This window comes from Nelumbo lutea, chromosome 8, assembly GCF_056320005.1.
Source record: "Nelumbo lutea isolate HS-2025 chromosome 8, American lotus-T2T, whole genome shotgun sequence".
Classification (NCBI taxonomy): Eukaryota; Viridiplantae; Streptophyta; class Magnoliopsida; order Proteales; family Nelumbonaceae; genus Nelumbo; species Nelumbo lutea.
The window spans coordinates 25715002-25735857 of NC_142691.1; the positions used below are offsets into that span (position 1 = coordinate 25715002).

Sequence of the window (20856 nt, forward strand, 5' to 3'; positions counted from 1 at the left end):
CCAAAACATGACAATTTAGTACCTACCGTTAATCAGCCGCCAGTTATGTGTATCACATGACATCATGTTTGACTTAAAACCTTTGAAAATATCAAAATTACCCTTAAGAATAAAACACTGATCATCCTCTTCTTCATCAAGAAGATGAAATAGAGGTTTAAGTTTTAGGTATCAAGTTTTGCATGGGAATGGTAGTGCTTGCAGCCATTAAACCTGGGTATGGGAGTGGGAGGAGTTGAGAAATAGAGATCTAAGAAAGAGAAGCAGAGAGATGGTTCAGACTTGAGACTTCTTAGGAGAAGGGCATTTGGATGGTTGATAAAGAAAATTATGTGACACTCGAAGGACATTTGTCTTTTCACATGCCACTTAATGGCTGGTTAACGGTAGGTATTAAGTTGGCACGTTTTGGAAGTTTAGGCACTGGATTGGCGCGTTTTGAAGTTTGGGACCAAAGTGACACAAGGCCTAAAGCACAGGGTACTAATCTCCAAATTTCCTTTTTTTTTTTCTAGTAGAAACCTCTGATTAAGGTAGATACATTATCCATGAAGGTTGTTGATTTGTGCTGGTTACTCTTATTTAATGTATTATTGACCCTATAAACTAATATGTATTATACCGATTCTTTGAACCTTTGGTGACATGCAATTTTGTATGGATACTTTAAACCTTCCATTGAATTACCATTTTCCAGCAACTTTAACTCAACTTTCAACCAAACTTTTTTTTTCTGGTTTGGTTGGAAAGGGTTGACCCAACCCGGGCTTGGGCCATTGGCTGTGTCGGGCCAAATCTGAAACAAAAATAGGTCAGAATTTGCACTCAAATCATTTGCACTGCCATAATTTTGCATCATTGCAAATTTATTTGCGCTGCAACCAAACACAGCAAGTTCAAAATGATTGGCAAACAGAATCCATCTGAACCAACTTAACCTCAAAACAGAATCTACTGAACTAAAGCGTTTATAGAGCCAGAAGGGGGTTATATTATCAAATCCCGACCTTGTTCAGTTGTTTGGACATGAGGAGTAGTGGATGGCATCCAATCCAACCAAGAACAATGCTTTTGTTTCTAACACTTTTATCGTCTTCTCCTCCGGTAAGATTACTAAATTTTTCTGCAATTTGAACTGTGACGGCCTGTATCAGGTAACACGCTCACTAGAGATGCATCAATGTTGATGAGGAAGAATTCTACAATTATGTAATGAATTTGTCATGGAACTAACTTGACCTTGATCTGTCCAATGTCAGATTTCCCAAAAACTTGACTGCAATGGCTAAAACTGGGTTATAACCAAGGGTTATTTACTAGGACATCGCCTATAGTTTCAGACTTACTTAAACCTATCATATAATTTGCATTTACTAAAACACCTCTTATAGTTTGCAATGCAGGGATGACAAATTTCCCCATAAAACCAGGGCCCACCCTGCTCCGAATGGAGTGGGTTTTCCCCGATCTTAAACGAGGATGGGAAAATTATTTTTGCCCCGAACTGGGGACGAAGCAAGGATGGGATGGGATTTGCATATAATTCCTCAAACTCAATGGCAAACTAGTAATATTCGTGGGTTTAGTATTAATTTCTATAATACTTCTAAGCTACTTCCAAATCTTTAAAACATTAAAATCCCATAATTTTATTTTTTATAATACTCCCAAATTGTCATAATCCAATTCTTAAAATACCTCAAATTTCCATACCAATAAGATGTATTTTTAGGTGGTTGCTAAAATACTTCTAATAAGATGCATTTACTTAATCAACTTTTCATTAAAAACTATTCGTTTTGCCATATGAAAATAGCAGCATGATCACCTAAACTGAGTGGAAAATGTTTTAGGGCATGGACACATGGTTATGGGTATCAATTTATGGCTGTTTATTTCAAAAGTATCTATAATACTTTTTTAGTATAGAAAATAAAAGGTCAAATTTCTTAAAGTACCTCTAAGGTTTTGTAAATTAATGAATTCTATCCTTAATGTTTACATATTGTCTTAAAGTGCCCCCAAGTTTTCTAACAATTGTCATCGTTGTTAAATCTTGACAAAAATGATGAAATATCAAATTTATCCTTCCATTAAATCATGTTTCAAAAGAAAATTTCAAAAGAATATCCGCTGCAAAGAGGAGAAACTCCATTACCTGCAATAGTTACCATGGCAACTTTGCAACCAATAATACTATGGTGCAGGAGAATTTTTTTTTTTGGTAAAGGATGGTGAAGAAGATTGTTTCATGTATAAGTGGTGCATATCGTAAAAAATGATGGGTTAAATACTTAAACTACGATTATGGTTTAGCAAATGGACACAAAACTATTCTACCATTTTGCATCAGACATTTCTGACAATGGACAATGGTTAAATCTTGATGGAAAAGAAAATATAACTATATTGCCCTTTCATTAAATAAAGAGGTAAAAATTATGAAACACTTAGGAAAAAAAAGAAAAACTCTCTAAGCGCACTGAAACATCACGCCTTTGTAAAACCTCGATAAGAGAAACCCAGAAATATCAAGAGAAAATGTATATTCAGCCCACCTCAGAATTCTTAGCCTCACAGTAATCCTGATTGTCGATTGATGCCAAATCCACGGGTAATTTCAGAATTCTGAAGTGTGCTGCAATCTTCTCCTAAATATCAATTAGTGGGATTCTGATAAAAGGGCATGGGCTTTGTTCTTCTAAAGCAAAGAAATTTGTGAGCTTCATAGAGAATGAGAATTTGTAAAGGGACCATGGGAGGTTGAAGAGATCGGGGGATTCACTAGGGTTTTTGAGGACAATGAGGACGGGTCACAAAGGGGAGTGAAGGATCTTCGCAGGTCAGCAATGGTGACCTAATCCACCCAAAATCATTGTTCATCTCTTCAACTTTGTGATGAGAATAGGGGCGGCGGCTACAAGTTCTCTCTCCGACCTCTTCTCTCTCTCTCTCTTTCTCTCCTTCCCCTTCTTTTTCTTTTTCTTCCTCTCAGTTCCGTCATCTCCGTTCTCCTTTCCCTTCTTTTTCTTCTTCTTCCTCTCAGTTTTGTCATCTCCGTTCGGATGACATTATGGGCATTCTTGAAACAGACAATATCAAGGATCTAAAGCCTCTGAATTACAGTCTTCTAATCACGGTTGTTAAAGCTAAAGAGAAGACTGCTAGTCGCTTGCTACTGACAGAGGCAACAGAGGAGAAACCTTCCATTGGCACGAGTGCAATTCTGACTTCTGAGGACCACTATAGATAGTCACCTTCCTCATTAGGGACTTCGGCTGTGGTGAAGATCTTCCCGAAAAAATTCACAACCCTTATCGACCTAGATTGAGGTATTGACTCAGTACTTTGAAGGCAGATCACTCTATGTTATTTTTTTATTGTAGGGATGCCATTAACACAGCAAGATCATCTATCTTATTTTCTGATTCCACGAGGATCACTTTCATCCCAGTTAGCAAATTCAAATCACAGCAAACTGAAGTCCCACCAACAATCGAACTCAGGCCAAAATCTGACTTCTGTTTTCATCGCCCCCTCTTCCGTTGCATCGATTCCCTTGAATCCTCTCTAAACCAATTCTCTGTTTCTCCTCCACCTCCTTCAAACTCTCTCCGAGACATTGTTGTTGCTCACACCATCCAAACCCATTTCCATTCCTTTTTTATTGAAAAACCCCAATCTAAAGCCATTGTCCCCTTGGCTCCGGCGACGGTTGAAGTTTTCTTTCCTCCTTTAAAAGAATAGGTCACCGAAGGACGAAGGATATTTTGGACCATAAAAGGGTAATTTAGGCATTTTGAAAAAATAAAAATGTCATATAACGTGATATGCTAGTGAATATTAATGGCAACCTAACGGTAACGGTAAGGGGTGATTGTGTCCATTGTTAGAAATGTCCTGAATATAATTTTTTAAACAATTGGATGGATAGGTTTTATGTAAAGTTGTGAAGTATCAGATTGTTTTATGACCCCGCTGCAACTTCTGACCAATTGATCATTTATGCTACCCACATCCTCAGTGCCATTAAACAAGGTTTTTAAAATAAAATCGGACAATGAATCAATTAGAGGTCCGGTTTTTGGGCTGAATGGTTCAACTGTTTAAATTGAATGGATAGCCTGTTTTGACATAAAAGTAAAAAATTAAACAAAATAAAAAATAATAAAAAACAATCAAAAACGTTGGACGATTCGAATGGTTTGACCACCCAAGCCGGTGGCTTGTTGATCAAATCAACAGTTTTGGCAAAATAACGGTTATGGGGTAAAACGGAATTGTTTACACAATCAATTCCTGATTTTTCCTATCCAACCATCCAGTCTGATCCGATTTTTAAAACATGCATTAAACTCTATTACAAGAGCAAACTCACCTTTGAAGCTTATGCAGAGAGAGACGTGCTTTTCTAGTTGCAGTCTTGCAAAGAGCGTGTAACAAACAAGAACCCTAGAAAGAATTTGTAGAGAAAGAGAGAGAGAGAGAGAGAGAGTTGTGACATTAACGTGGAAGATACCAGATAGGATAAAGGTCTTGGTCCAAGCTTTAGGGAATCTAAGCAGAAAGGGCATTTTTTATCATAAAAGGATATTTTTAGAATTTTTGAAAACTATATCAATTATGTGATGTCATATGTCTACATAAAGCTAATGATGGAAAGTTTTAGACAATTGTTAAAAAACATGAAAATAAAGTTAGTCAATTTATTAAACCTCAAAGGTACTTTAAGAAATTTGTTCAAAATAAAATTAATCAAATAGAGAAAAAAAATAATTGTCTGTATTTTATTAGGGGCAAAAATGATATTTTTGTTTTTAATTTCTTTTCATTAAATTTATTCAAATTAATGTTAGGGCTAAAATTGTTATTTTCTACTTTCATTAATGGAAGGTAAATTCCTTAAAAATTGATTGTAAACCATAAGGAATGTGTTAGTAAAACATAGGATAGGTTAGTAGTTAATAAAATTAAATTTATGTATTTGTGGCTTTGATGTTATGTGGGTAAACATGCACAGAGTCTGTGGGCAGGAGATCCGGACTCGGGTCGCCCATCACTCTGTGTAGTCTCTCTAACCAACCAACTGCTGCGAATATTCTCTCAATTCCCCATCTAACAAACCTACCAACCGGCTACGTAAGCTTTGTTTGAGGGGTCAATGGACATAACGGAGGGTGTTATGCGTCAATTTCCACCTCCGTATCTGGTTACAACTTACAACCCAACTCCACATCGCAGAATACAACTTGACCAAATAAAAGTGATCTCATAAATGTATAAATATGCGTTTTTTTACTATAATACCCTTGTAGCCACGCGTGTCCAGCACGAAGTGTAACGTACGAAATTAATGATGTATTGTTACCATTCCACGTGGCAAGATTGGTGGTTCAGATCGAAGTTCAGGTTAAGAGTAAATAAGCACGTGTTTTTTTCCATTATGAACGGTTGGGATGAAGGCACGTCATTCTCAAATTATCGTCTAGCAGAAGGAAGGGGAGAATGGGACCCGCTGAGAGGTAGACAGAGAGACAATACTCATCATCGCTCATCAGATATTTTATATTTTTTTCAGCACCAAAAGCCAACGCCCGTTAGCTTGTCAACTCGCGTGTCCAGAACTCGGGAAAGAAATCTAATCTTCTTTCTCTCTCTTTCTCTCTCTGCCTCTGGTCGTAAATAACGACCATCGAAGCCGGGAAGAAGGAAATAGCAGGAAAGGAGACGAAGATTGCCAGAGTGAGAGAGAGAGTCTCTCTCTACGGGGCTCTGTTTGTTATAAATGTGAACTGTGGAGTTTCTTTCGAATTTGGAGCTGGAGTAGATACCCCATTTTTTTCAGATGGAAGCACCGAATTCGGATAGGGAAAAGAGTGACGGGTCATTGGATGGATTCTCTCCAATTACTCCTACGCGGATATTCTGGAATTCTAGGAAAAGATCCGGTAATTTTAAATCCCCCTTCTAATTTTTCTTCTCTCTCTCTCTGTTTGTGAAAATTTGCATGATTTAGAGATACCCATATATCCATTTGTTGGGATTGATCAGAGTTCATTTTGGAACTGTGATGGGTTTCTGGCTGAACTTTATAGTTTAGTCTGAGAGATGAGACCAAGATCTGTTGAGCTTTAGTTCTGTATATTTTTTGCGTTTGTAGCCAATTAGAAAATTGTCCGGTTGTTTGGTGACAGTTTTACTTGGAAAAGCCAGAGTAGATTGAAGTTTCTTGTGCAGAACTCCAAAATTGTCCGTTTGTTTGGTGACAGTTTTACTTAGAATGCCGGTTGCTTCAACCCATGGTGCGTAATACGAAAGGCTTCAAAACACTCTTCCTTCGTTTTACAGTGTTTGTCTTTTCATAAATAGACGTTGACGTCGTGAGTTCGTTTGCACTGGTGCAAAAGTATGGAACTACAAATGATTGAGTGCAAATTCTGATTTACTTTTGTTTCAACTTTCAACTTTCCAATTTCCACTTTTGCTTTATGCTGCTTGTATTTTGTAAATTTGTTTACAAAAACCGGATGCAAAGTATTAAATGCCATAGCAAAAGTGGACCAAATTTGCACTCTCATGCATTTGTAGTTTGTACTAATGCAAACAAACAGAGCCATTGCTCTTAAAACTTTCTTTCTTCTCTCCAAGAGAAAATCATGGGATGACTGGGATCTGATGCTCAAATTTGATCTCTTTAAGATACCCAGAAACAGAAGCTCCTCTATTAAACTCTACAACCACCATTGACACAACGGTTTCTGAATTTTGATTTGTCTTGTTTGCTTTTCCAGTAGAGAGTAGAGACCATTGGTTCTAAGTCTTCACTTCACAAAAGAAATCTAACATGATGGCAGTTGCCATTTGCCAACAGCAAGTAGTAGGAGTCTAGATAAAGCAACAGAAGAAGCACCCAACAAAGCTGAGGAGCCTCCAAAGACCACTGATGCCCCAGTTCAGGACTCGCCTACAGCCACTGTAGTTCTTTCAGAGCGTCGAAAGGCTCTCTTCGAACCACTGGAGCCAACAATGAATATAAATGGCCGTCGACCCTCTGCTGAGATGTTACTCCCTCCACCTGATTTTGATTCCACGACCTATCCTCGAGGCTGGTTGATTGGGAAGAAAAGAAAGCTCGTAAATGTGGATGTGGTCGAGAGCATGCGCAGGATTGCAGTTCAGGAAATGAACAGAAAGGTGGGTAGCTTATCATCCTTTATGAATGGACAGGAATGGAAAATGGGTAATTTTTTCAAGTGATTCTTGGCCTGGTTATGAAATGCAGGATAGGGAGATTGATGGGTTGAATGAGCAATTGGAAGAGGATTCACGATGCCTTGAGCATTTGCAACTTCAGCTTCTGCAAGAACGCAGCAAACGGGCAGATGTAGAGAGGGAGAATAACATGTTGAAAAACCAAATCTCCATGCTGATGAACATGTTGCAGGAGAGTGAAGCTGTTGATGAAGGGACAGAGGATTCTTGATAAATATCTATTAGTTAATTTGTTGTTTCCCCAACCCAACCCATAATAGTTGGGATGAGGCTTTAGATGAGATAGAGATTAATTTGTTGTATGTTGTTAAATTCATATGTGCATAAATTGGCGTGTATGTGGCTGTAATTCATTCTGTGAATACTTCATCTTGCTGTTAGTATGTGTTTCTACATAAATTTGAACAAGAACAGTTAATGAAATTATTATTTGGATTATTTGATTATTTGTATGAGTTATATGGTGCTGCTTCCCATCAGAAGATTCATGACATGGAAAACTACAAAAAGAAATTTTCAGCTAAAAGTTCTAAGGGCAGATACACAATTGTTACAATGGGAAGTTGAGAACCCTGATTTATTATTATACATGAACATGGAGAAACAAACTAAAATGGAACTACTAGTCTACTGCTAACAACCAGCTCCCTATATCCCCGAATCCTAGAACTTTGATGGGCTACATGCATTTTTCCATTTCTGGGAGAGAAAATGAAGCCCCCAATACATCTTTTACATAACGAAGTATGGTCCACGGTGGGATTAAAGATCGCTATCTAGATTGATTTTCTCCATCCTCTGAGATATGGAACAAGAACTGCGGCAGATTAAGCAGCAGATCACCAACCGAGTCCTTCCTTGATATAGATGGTTGCTGCTTGAATCCAGAGACATCATTGGACTCACCCTTGGTCGCTGGAGTATCATCAGGTCCATCTAAGTCATCATTACCTTGATTGTTCTGAGCAAACGCAGGATCCTTCTGTAGCAGACAGCAAAGAGAATCGACTCTAGATATGAGGGATTGAGAATTGACTCTTGACATTAGGGATTGATCATCAGAACCTGATGCAAGCCGAGAATCACCAAGTAGGTATTGTGCAATTAATCTCCTCAAGCACGTCCCTGTTTTGCAATTCTTCACCAGAGAAAAGTGAATTTCCAGGTGTCCTGTTCAGATAAGCAATTGCCGATGTGGTTCACCAGGTCAGTCATTGACATTGATGGATGTATTCCAGACACTTTGATCTGATCCCACTGGATTAGCTCCCTTGATTCTTCATGGGCATCCATCACTAGAATAAGAAAGACAAGTTACAGACGAAGTAAGACACTTAAAAGTATTTTCTTTTTCTTTAATTGGCAAGACACCGTGAAGTATTGACGTCCGCAACTCAATAAATACATCCGGCCCCCAACAAGGGAGGAAAGGGGAAGGGGGACCATCACAACATAAATTTTGATGGATATACCTACACACTTTTAGATCTAAAGCTACACATGTCATGATGATGTTCGGAACTTGGCATTAATAACATTAATAACAATGACAGTGATAACTGAAGCGCAAAAGCAGACAGTGATAATAACAAGATTGATGGCATGATGATGTCCGGAACTTGGCATGGGTATTCATGGTAACAGAACTTAGCAAACAATTAAGAAAATGTAACAATATAAGTTTAAATTCAATTTTATAAATTTATAATGTCAAGATCTACTATAAATTGGAGCATGAAATAGAACTAGTTATCTATTTACTCACATGGATCCAAAAATAGATAAAATTTAAACTCAATGTTCCTAGAAGAAAGGGAAAAAATTAAAGAGATGAATTGATGTTGACCACCAAATCCACGGAAACAAAACACATGAATAATGAATTGATGTTGACACCCATTCCAAATATGAACCATGCTTATGCCATGATCACAAGACACCAAGCCATGGTTTCTCAAAAGGCGCCATTGATGGACACTGCTGCTGCATTCTATGCGGGTAAATCTGGTGTTCGGAGTAATGGAAATCCCATCAAACTTAAACTCAAATGTGAATATTGCAAAATGACAGGGCATACTAGAGATAGGTGTTTTGTTTTGAATTCATTAGATACCCTGAAGGTTGGGATAAGGAAAGTCAGCACATGCAGCCTGTGTGAGAGGTGAATCATCTAAATCTCAAGAAGTAGCACCCGCATCCCTCACCATAGACCAATATAATTAACTGCTAAAGCTACTAAGTAATGGCAGTCAAGGTCCGCTAGCTATTTCAACCATGAGGTAAGGATCTCTCATTTCTTCAATAACTTCAAGCATTTGGATTTTGGACAGCGGGGCTTCAGACCATATAACACCTGATAGAACCTTGTTCACCCACTATGAAGCCTTAACAAACCCTTTCTCTGTTAGATTGCCAAATAATGATCTCTTATGCACCATTCATATAGGAACGATCACACTGAGGCCTGACCTTATAATTCAAAATGTACTATATGTGCCTAACTTCAAGTATAATCTCTTGTCTATAAGAAAACTCACAACATAGTTAAATTGTGTTGCCCTCTTCTCTTCCACATCCTGTGTGTTACAGGACCAACACTTGAAGACGATTGGCAAGGGACATCTGTTTGATGGAGTCTACTGTTTGGACCCCGGTGCTTTAGTAGCGGCTTGCACATCACATACAGACAAAGATGGATATACCTCATGGCATAATAGGCTTGGGCATGCTCCTGCTCGCCAAAAATCTTTAGTACTAAATAAACCTATTGCAAATAGCAGTAATGGGATTTGTGATGCCTGCGAAAGAGCAAAACATAACAGAATTCCTTAATAAGCCTGTCAAGAGCAATTTCAGCCCTTGCATTGATACATGTTGACATATGGGGTCCTTACACATTCAGGCGCAAGATATTTCTTGACCATTGTAGATGATTATAGCAGATGTATTTGGTTGTACCTGATGAAGTTTAAATCAGAAACCTTCTCTTTACTTGTTTCATTTTGTAACATGGTAAGAACTCAATTCAAATGTAATGTTCAACAAATCAGAATTAATAATGGAAAAGAATTCCTTTATGATCACATTCAGTTATTCTTTGCTTAAAATGGGATTATGCATCAAAAGACCTATGTCGACTCTCAACAACAAAACGGCCATGCTGAGGGAAAACATAGGCACTTGTTAGAGGTTGTCCGTGCTTTGCGGTTTCAAGCTTCACTACCAATCAGATTCTGGGGTGAGTGTGTGCTCACTACAGCATACATAATTAATCATCTCCCAACCGTTCCTCTTCAAGTTAAGTCCCCAATTGAGTTACTTTTTGGAATGCCTCCCACCTTCAATCATTTGCTCACCTTTGGATGCTTGTAGAAGCGACCATTAGACACAGATAAATTTTCATCTTGGGCAACCCGGTGTATATTTATTGGCTATTTGTATGGACAGAAGGGGTATCGAGTATATAACCTCGAGATCCATCAAATCTTCACCTCGAAGGATGTAAGCTTCTATGAAAATACCTTCCCATATGCCAGTGATCCCCCTAACCAAAACCAGAATCCAAACATTGTGTTTCCACTCCCTCAGACTAAACAATAGATAGATCCCACTGTGCTTAACCATTTAGACCAACCCACTAAATCTATGACACCCCCAAGATAATGCCACGACAGACCTATACCCACCTCCCCAGCATGTTGAACCGTCCCGACCTCAACGTGCTAGGAGACTACCCGCCCACCCTCAAGGACTTCATCTGTAACCTACCACAGCCTCAATTGAATGCACTGAGCCCAAATCATATTCTCAGGCGGCCCATGATCCAAATTGGGAACAAGCCATGAATGTAGAAATACAAGCACTCGAGAGAAATCAAACATGATCTATAGTCGATCTTCCTTCGGGAAAGAAACTCATTGGAGCAAGGTGGGTATACAAACTAAAACATCGTGCCGACGGCAGGATAGAGCGCTACAAGGCCCACCTAGTAGCAAAGGGATACAACCATGTAGAGGGATATGATTATCATGATGCATATGCTCCTGTGGCGAAGCTAGTCACACTTCGACGCTTATTAGCTATAGTGGCATCAAAAGGCTGGGAACTCCACCAGTTGAATGCCAACAATGCTTTCTTGAATGGGGATTTGATAGAAGATGTGTACATGAGCATACCTCCCGACTTTCCCAAGCAACCGAAGAATAAGGTTTGCAAGTTGCACAAGTCCTTATATGGGCTTAAACAGGCCTCACAAATGCTGGTATGAGAAATTTGCAAATGCATTGACACGCATTGGGTTCAGTCAATCCACAACAGATTACTCCCTTTTCACATCAAAGAAAAATGGGTCATTCATTATGGTTTTGGTGTATGTTAACCTAATCATAACCGAAAATGATCCATCCCGCATAGGTGAACTCAAGCTACATCTTTATGAATGCTTCTCCTTGAAAGACCTAGGCCCACTCAAATACTTCCTGGGCTAGGAAATTATGCACAATAGCTCTGGAATCTTCGTATCTCAGAATAAATATGCTTTGGACATCATTGTTGATACAGTGATGGAGGATTTCAAGCTTGCATCACATCCTATGGTGCAACAAAGACACTTTGTTGACAACAATAGCCCACTACTAGATGATCCAAGTCAGTATAGGCACTTAGTAGGTTGGCTAGTTTACTTGATGGTCACCAGGCCAGAACTCTACTTTCTAGTGCACATACTGATACAATTCTTAAGCAAGTCGCGTGCAGAGCATATGGAAGCTACTAAGAGAGTGGTAAGATTCGTCAAAGCCAATCCCAGTCATGGAATATTCTTTCCGTCAAACAATGAGATGTTGCTTCGAATCTATTTTGGTTCTGATTGGGCCTCTTGCCCATTAACTTGGAGGTCCACTACAGGTTATGTTGCATTGCTTGGCAGCACCATCATTTCATGGAAAACTAAGAAACAAACAACTGTATCACGTTCATCTAGAGAAGCTGGATATCGGGCCATGGCTGTTGCCACTAATGAGTTATTATGGTTTAAACGTCTGCTCTGAGACTTAGACATTCCCATTTCTGGTTCTATGGAGCTTTTCTGTGACAGTCAGTCAGCCATACACATCGCTACAAATCCGGTGTTCCACGAACACATAAAACATATCGATATTGATTGCCATTTTGTACATGAACATGTTCAAAACAAAACCGTACACCTCTGACATATCTCTACAAAGCGACAGCCAGCCGGTCTCTTTACAAACACTCTGGGGCAATTGGTAGGGGTGAGTCGGATTGGATAATAATCAGCTTGGAGCTATTCAACCATTGTCCATTGCTAATTTCTATACTATAACCGATAACGGCAAATCATTTTTTATCTCAGTAATCAGTCTCCCAAAATAAAGTCGAACCAGGCCTTTAGTACTCGCACTCTGCTATTCAATAAATTAACATGTTTCTGCAATCTCCAAAGCTACTTTCTCATTTCTTTTATATCTAAATCTTTTTCTTGTTGCTGATCCCTTCTTCAAACCAATTAACCCTAACTTTTCCAGGTTTGACCGCAGCACACAAGACATCATACGCTTGGGACGGGATGCTCATTTTTCAAACAATGGACTCATCGAACTTGATGAACTCACATGGAGCAGTGGTCAAGCCTCATATAAAAACCCAGTACGCCTCTGGGACAACACAACAGGAAAGCTCACAGATTTCACCGCTTAGTTCTCCTTTACCGCCAACTCCATGAATGATAGAAGATATGCAGATGGTTTGGCTTTCTTCCTCGCTCCCTATGGTTTTAGCTTGCCTTCTAGTTGCTGCAACATAGACATTTTTAAATGCGGCAGTGAAGTGCAGAAAACAGCAAATCAAATTGTTGTAGTGGAGTTTGATACTTATGGAAACTCTTGGGATCCAAAACAATCTCTAACCAATTGGAACCTTAAGCCCTATCATGTAGGTATTGATATAAACTCTAGTGATTCTGTGGTAACTGGTAGATGGACTACAAGTCTTGAGGATGGCAAAACAACTACGGCTCGGATTAGCTTTTGTTCTACTACAAAAAGGTTGAGTGTTTCCTGGACATATGCTAACAATCCAACTCTAAGCCTTTCTTATGAAGTTGATCTCAAGCAAATCTTATCTGAATGGGTTACTGTTGGGTTTGTTGTATCCACTGGTACTACAGGCGAGTTTCATCGAATTCACTCCTGGGATTTTTATTCAAGCTTAGAGAAGAAGTCACACAACTCAAGCTTCACTACAAGAAAATCGACCTAAGCCTGAGGTTGCATGACCGCCAGCTTTGATCTAAGGTGGCGGTCTTCAGTCCGCCCCCTAAACCTCTGTCGGCTTAGACATAAAAGACCACTGCCTTTGAAGGCCGGTCCAATGTGGTTCAATCATTCCTAAAAGCGGCAGTATATCAGAACCACCAGCTCAGAGTTAATAAAGGTGGCAGTCCTGACCACCATCTTAGATCTGTTTGGACCACCACCTTAAGTCCGTCGAAATGTTGCTTCCGTTTTTAGGTGGCGGTCTGAACCGCCGGCTTAGATCTGTTTGGACTGTCGCCTTAGGTCTCTTTTATGCCTAAGGCAGCGGTTGCATGACCACCGACTTTGTTTTTTAATTTTTTTATTATTTATATCAATTTGATTTTAACATTTTTTAGTACCTGTTTAATACAAATCTCATAGCAGATAATGCATAAAAATCAATTTAAATAAAAAAAATGCAAATTAAAAATAAAAAATGTTCATTTAATTATTAATTATTATAATATTCAAAACAAATTGCTTAAATACAATATCCAATTAACATAAAAAAATACAAGGCATTTAAAAAAAATTCTTCAATAATATAACACATCTTTTAATGCAAATCTACTTCTTAACATAATGGTTTAACTTTAACCTTCTCCGGCTATTGAAATGTTCCACTTTTGCATCCAATGAAGCAATTGTGCAAAAGAACTCATCCATGGGTTCAGTAGAGATTTAAGGCATGTGGGCCTCCCCATCTCCTGATAGTTCTGATTTGCACTCTTCAATTTTAACAGATGAATTGGCAAATTCAAAGACATCCTTACCACTTGAAAGATTGTGTCCTTGAAGATACTGGTCAGACAATCTTTGCTCTAGCTCCATGCCTCCTCCAGACATGATAACAAGAATCACTGGTCTCTTGGATACATTTGCAAGCTCTGTTACTAAAAGTGCATGCCTCACAGGAAGATGAAGATCAACTCTGTCACGGCTCTCTGCCTCGATTGATTGATCAGCACCTACTACTAAAACTGTGTATTTGCATGGAGTGCATGCGGCCCCTTTAAATATTCAAAATACATTCACATTAACATCTACAACACCATATAAGAAGAGGGGAAACAGTCTGGTTGGTATTAGATTATTTCGATTCTAGCCCATTCTGATTGTTGAATCCCAAGCCTAACACAACCTGAATTTCAACTCGTTGTTAGGTTATGGGGTTTGGACATATTAAGCAAATAACTTGGTTTTATATCAAGACATACAATTGAAAAAAAAAATGCAAAGTGACGATGCTAATTTATATGAAATAGTAGTCCTGGAACCCAGGTGATAAATCATGCTCTCATGATATTATCTTTGAAAAAGCAAAAATAACTTGATTACTACTAATTATGCAAACAACTTGACTCCAAGTCTCTAATAATAGCAACAAAGTTGCTTCTTGTGAAAGTGGTTGCTATAGTGACAAACTTTGGAGTTCAATGCAGGAAATTTCTTCATCTTGCTAGTTATATAACAAATATATTTACATGTTTTCAGGAGATGCTGTTATAGGTTTTAATAAGTAAGACTTACCTACAGATCCATTCTATCAAACTAAAATGAATTAGCAAGATTAGAAGTACAATACTGGTGATGATAGAAAGAAAAGGCAAGAGAAAGAAACATTTTGGGAGAAAGAAGAAATCAGATTTGATCCTCATAGAGCATTCCTCAAACCAACCTCACCGCACAATATTGCAGCCATCTATTGTGAATATTTCCCCATGAATGACAACATACAAGTAAGAGAGATGTTTTCAATGCATGGTTAAATATGCTGAGGTTGGTGTGAGAAACACTTTATGAGGAGCAGATCCAAATTAGTGAAAGAAAATATATGGAAAAGTACGGGCATGCTCATTGCAGATTTCTGAATTCCAATGCAAATCTAGAAACATTCAAAATGTCAAACACCTTGACTCTATACACTAATGCCCGCTAATGAATTGGCATCAATTCCGAGCTGGCACCTACCCCAACTGTACTTTGGGCTTAAGAATCCTGACCCTGGGTTGAACCGCCATTCTCCTGAAAATATATAGTAGTGATTGTTTAGAAATAGAGAAGTTTTAGGTGATTTTAATTTAGTAGATAGTAAGAAATAAATGATGATTGAAATATCACAGATTTCAAGTACTTAAATGTTCAGCTTTATTGCAATTGTTAACTTAGGCCCTCTTTCGTGATTAAGTACTTGATAAAAGAAAGAAGTACTTATTTTAGCAATCACTTAAAGCTGTTTGGCAACCTACTTTCGAAATCACTCATTATGTTTTAAGTGTTTATTAGGGTGGGATGTTTGGAAAACTACTTTCCTCATAAAAGTTTATATTGACAATTTTAATATACGTGTCCCCACATGTGAATCGCCATGTAGACCCGATAATAATAATAATAATAATAATAATAATAATACATATTAAATACTAAATAATCCTAATATATGTATATAAGAACAAGAGATACCATCCTTCTTGTAAAAACAGTTTGAACCCCCAAACCCAACCCCATAACCAAGAAGATCCCTGCAACAAATGAAATAAATGAGTAATACTGAACAACTTATAACCTAACAAAAAGTGTGGACAAAAAAAGGGTAAAATTACTACATACATTCATAATTTTTTAATGATATGTTTGCTTTATTTGTGTATGATAAATGAATATATTGGTCAAATAAGATACCTCGATCACGTCCTGTGTAGGTTCAAGAGTAACTTCAGAGAAGGTAAAACTTAGAGAGAGAGAGGGAAGAAGATACCAGTGCTCGAAGGAAAGGCAACAATGACAATGAAATCTGTAGCAAACAAAGAGGAGAGGTGGTGGGAAAGTGATGGTAGATTTTCTCAAGGATGTGATTGAGAATGGAGAGAGAGAGAGAGATTGGAATTTGCAGGAAAATTTTGAGGGTAATGAAGAACAATTATTAGGAACGTTAAAGATAGTTTTAGGTGGAGTGATGGACGTTTTAGATAAAGCAACCAATAACAATTTTGTCTTAATTTCTAAATAAAAAAGAATTTTAATGTAGGTTAATATTGTAACTTAGAGAGATGAGAGGAGAGAATAGACAAGATCTAAGATATGTTTTAATAATTAGAGGAATTGATGGAGATATTTTTATGGTTTATATTTATACATTTAATGTTTTAAAAATTAAGTACTTCACATGTGTGAGATGGGAGAAATGAGAGGGACATGTGTGAGGCCTATTGGTGAGAGGCCTCCGAACTCCCACACATTCCTCTTTCTATTATAGGTATATATTAGAAAGAGAAAAGAGGGGAGGTGAGGGGTTTCTCACCACAGAGCTTACATTACATGCACTTTCGACTTCACAAATCCAACATTACTCTCTAATACAATGTTCTTGAAACTCCCCCTCCCAATAGTTAATGTTTGTAACATCTCTCCTCTCTCATTAAATCCCTTATTTCCTTTTAAACTCCCCCCTCCCCCCTCCCCCCTCCCCCTAATGGTTAATGTTTGTAACATTTTCCCTCATTAAATTCCTTCTTTTATTTTAACCCCCCCTTAATAAAGTATAGATATAAATTAGTGGGATGTTTGGAACCGTAGCCGTTTTTCAGAAAACGGTGTCATGTCAGATCCACATAGGCATTTCAACAAATGCCCATGTATCTCATTGTTTGGTTCAGCCGATTATTAAAAAATCAATGGGGCGCATTAATGCATGAAACGCCAATTATCAGTGAACCCTTTCCCCCAACAGTTGCTGATGCATATCCTATGTGGTGCTTACCTGTCGGTACATACATTAAAAATGTGGCAGAAGCATTTTTTTGTGAAAAATGCATGGGCATTTTTTCTTGAAAATATGTCCCACAAGTGCCCATGCTTCTAAACACCATGTAGATGATTTTGGATCAGAGCTGGCCCAACCTTAAATATAGAACCTAGCCTAGACCCAACCTTAAAGGCCATCTCAAGGTAGAGCTCACATAGACATAATCCTCTAGGCTCAGTTTGGAAGCAGTACAAATGCAAATATGTACAGCATAAAGTTTTTGCACTCTACATATTTGCATTTATACTCCTTCGAAACTCAGCCCTAGTTTCTCATATATGTGGTTATCTATTTTTAAATTGAAGTATTAAAAAATATAACAGGTCACAACAAAACCATTTTATGCCTTAATAAGATCATTTGTAAAACTCTCTCTCCTCACTCCCAACAGTTGATGTTTGTAATTTTCCCCTCCCCAATTAAATTTCTTCTTTCCTCTTAAATATAAATTAGATATACTAGGTTTAAGTGTAAGTGTAATTTTTTATCTTGTAAAAGGTTTCTAGAAATCCAAGTCCTTTTGAACATGACCAAATTTATTACAATTTGTACATTAAGGTACATCCTTTTTTCACTTTTTTCATTTTTCAACGTTACAAAGAGCATGTACTTGACCCAATGATTTCTCAATCTTCAAAAGACCATGTTTCTATAGAATAAGAGCAATCTTTTTACAAAATCAGTGCAAGAAGAGGATTAGAAAAAGAGAAAAATAAAGTTCTTCTTAATTAATACTAATAGACCTAATGAGAGCGGGGGAAGGGACTGGCATTCTGGTTTAGGAGACAAGAGGGTCTTCTATCTAATTGTAATGTTAGTTCATACATCATACTAACAAAAAAAAGGATAAAAAGAGGGCATTCTGGTATTGGTTCTCTTCACTAAAGGTCTCAAACAGATGGTTTTAATTTAGTTCAGGGGTAGCTTCATTTTTCTCATGAAGAGCGTCATCACCATTCCTATTAATTCCTTCTTTGTCCTTTTTTTTTTTTTTTTTATTCTAATTCTATGACTTTTTAGCTGGAACCAAAAATTTTCAGTCTTAACTATTCTTTAATATACATGTATTATCTCACAACCATTAATTTCTGGGGGAAAAAACAAAAAAAAAAAAAATGGTAGAGAAAATTAAAAGCTAACTCTGAAATTAAAAACATGCCTTGGAAACGTAAGGCATTGGAAAGCAAGTATAAAGGGTTGATGATGTGGCTTAATAAAACATTTGGGAATGGAAAGGTGAGGAATGAGAGGGAGTTAAAGGAGAAAGTAGGAAAGGGAGAAGGGAGAAAGGAGAAGATGGATGACGTGGCCATTGTTGTTTTATACATTGTCTCAAAAAGGTTGTTGAGATGAGGCCAAAGGTCTGAGGCTAAAGAAAAAAGGCCTAGCATTGGTAGCCTTAGAACCAATCAGTAAGGCTTAGGCCTCGAGTTGTTTGATGCTTACACCTGTGGGCTCTTGGCCTCATAGTGTCCAATGCTTAAGCCTCAACTATATGGCAATAATTTTAGGGGTGTCAATTGGACTGGATTTGGCCCAATCCGATCCAGTCCAATGTGAGTCCATTACGACTGGATCAGGTCCAATCCAATCAAATGAATTTTTTGGATCATTTTGGACTGGTCCAATTTAATGTCTGGATTGTCCAATCTATTCAAATTTGTTTTGATTTAGATTATTTCTAATCCAAACTTGGTCCATTGACACCTATATTCGTATCTTTTATCAACGGACCAAATATTGTCTCAATCCAACCCAATTCAATATAAATTCATTACAGATGGACTAGTTCCAATCCAATTTAATAAATACTTTTGACCATTAAGTTTGGATTGGTCCAATCAATATCTCTTGTTGGTCCATCCAATCCGTCCAAATTATTTTTGGTTTGGACGGGGATCCATTGATACTCCTATATGGCATGTAGACCTGTTCATGGGCCAGACTGGGTTGGGCTCGGGCCAGGCTTTCACTCTACATTAACATATTTTTCTAAGGCTTGAGCCAAAGCCCGACCCGACCATTGGGCCCAAGCCTAAAGTCTTGCTCATGCCACTACTATTGTTGAAGCGGCTGAATATATATATATATATATATATATATATATAGATAGATAGATAGAGAGAGAGAGAGAGAGAGAGAGAGAGAGAGAGAGAGAGAGAGAGAGAGAGAGAGAGAGAAATTATAAAAAAATAAAAAAAATGTATATATTAAATTATTAATATATATACTCTAATAAATATTATATATTTTATAAAATATATAATACTGAGTCAGGCCGGGCTTTTGTGACAAATCCTAAACCTGGCCCAAAACACAGTCTGGCTTGTTGTTTTGGGCCCGAGATAAGGCCTGTGGGCCTAATTACATACATACAAAATATAAGGTTTTGCATTCTACATATTTGCATTTGTACTCCTTCCAAACTCAGCCTAAAGGAAATTTATATATATTTTCAATTAATTTTATTTTTAAATTCATTATAAAACCCAATAAAATATAACTATACAAAATTATATAAATTCTTTCAAACCAAATCAATTTACGCAAATCCGTTCAAACCCTGCCTGAGCCCGAATCCAATCAGAATCGTATTGGATTAGGCCTGAATTTACCAACTTGAGCTTGACCTCGGATTGGTCCACACTCGAGCCCGCTGATGGAGAAGATTGAGGGTTTTGACGATTCGAATAACGATGCTGATTCTGATCCAACGATGTCGAAGCGTGGGACAGGTTCGTTTCGAGACTCTCGACGTTGAAAGACACGTCAGAACCAGGTTCCTTATACCTTAAGTCAGACGAATATAGGGTTACAGTGGGAAAATGCGTAGTTATTTAATTTCTAAAGCAACGAAACTACCCTACAAAATGACACGTGTTTTAATTCCTATTGAGAAGTTTCCTCGCCAAAATGTTCTTTTACTCTGACGTGGCAAATCGTCGTGGGCCAAACAGAAGCCTTTAAAAACCTCATGCCTTGGGCTGAAGCGCCAAAAACCCTTTTCATTCTCATTCTCTCTCTCTCTCTCTCTCTCTCGAGTTGAAGCCAATACGCTGAAGCGATTTCTGCTTTTTCGTGAAAGTTTCTTGATTTCGGTTTCTGTTTTCGAACTGTGTTTATCTTCTACGTAAGGTCATTGGCGATTTTCTGGTGTCTGATTCTCTTCCATTTCCCGTTTATATGTTCTTTTTTCTGTCCTTGAGATAACTATAGTCTTGACTTTTCTTCTTTTTTCTGTTTAATGGATGGACTAGGTTCCCTTCCAACAACATGTTCACTTCTTGATTGCTGGTTACTTCTTTTTTTTTTATGTTTATACTGTGTTCTTTGTATTCTCTATAGGTAAGATTCTTAGAGGACTCGGGCGCAGCTACTTTTTCTTTTTCAATGATCAAGACCTATTTTTTTAATCTTTTTGCTTTTCAAAAACCTACTTACAAGAACTTTGTTAGGGGGAGA

General features: G+C 37.7%; 3 protein-coding genes across 4 annotated transcripts in view; all 3 read left to right on the forward strand.

Moving 5' to 3' along the window:
* The first annotated feature begins 5561 nt into the window (after positions 1-5561).
* LOC148843486 (protein HEADING DATE REPRESSOR 1-like) lies at positions 5562-7718 on the forward strand. 2 transcript variants are annotated; one of them, XM_088959959.1, is made up of 4 exons: positions 5580-5948; positions 6195-6302; positions 6872-7194; positions 7283-7718. In XM_088959959.1, the coding sequence occupies exons 2-4, from the start codon at positions 6281-6283 to the stop codon at positions 7481-7483; spliced, it is 546 nt and encodes a 181-aa protein (XP_088816085.1). In that variant the 5' UTR covers positions 5580-5948; positions 6195-6280; the 3' UTR covers positions 7484-7718. The 2 variants fall into 2 exon arrangements, with proteins under 2 accessions (XP_088816084.1, XP_088816085.1); XM_088959958.1 differs by lacking the exon at positions 6195-6302 and having other exon boundaries at positions 5562-5948.
* A 5293-nt stretch (positions 7719-13011) lies between these two features.
* LOC148843487 (agglutinin-2-like) lies at positions 13012-13551 on the forward strand. The gene has a single exon (XM_088959420.1). It carries the CDS (start codon positions 13012-13014, stop codon positions 13549-13551), a length of 540 nt encoding a protein of 179 aa, XP_088815546.1.
* A 6858-nt stretch (positions 13552-20409) lies between these two features.
* LOC148843488 (uncharacterized) overlaps positions 20410-20856 on the forward strand; it is a 42775-nt gene continuing 42328 nt past the window's right edge. Inside the window, exon 1 of the mRNA XM_088957566.1 lies at positions 20410-20529. The gene's annotated coding sequence lies outside the window, so the exon portion shown is untranslated. The remainder of the gene's footprint in view (positions 20530-20856) is intronic.

Coding starts and splice junctions, on each gene's coding strand:
- LOC148843486 (XM_088959958.1), top strand. CDS start 5,846: ATGGAAGCACCGAATTCGGATAGGGAAAAGAGTGACGGGTCATTGGAT. Junction 5,949..6,871: donor GAATTCTAGGAAAAGATCCG/GTAATTTTAAAT, acceptor ATTTGCCAACAG/CAAGTAGTAGGAGTCTAGAT. Junction 7,195..7,282: donor TTCAGGAAATGAACAGAAAG/GTGGGTAGCTTA, acceptor TATGAAATGCAG/GATAGGGAGATTGATGGGTT.
- LOC148843487 (XM_088959420.1), top strand. CDS start 13,012: ATGAATGATAGAAGATATGCAGATGGTTTGGCTTTCTTCCTCGCTCCC.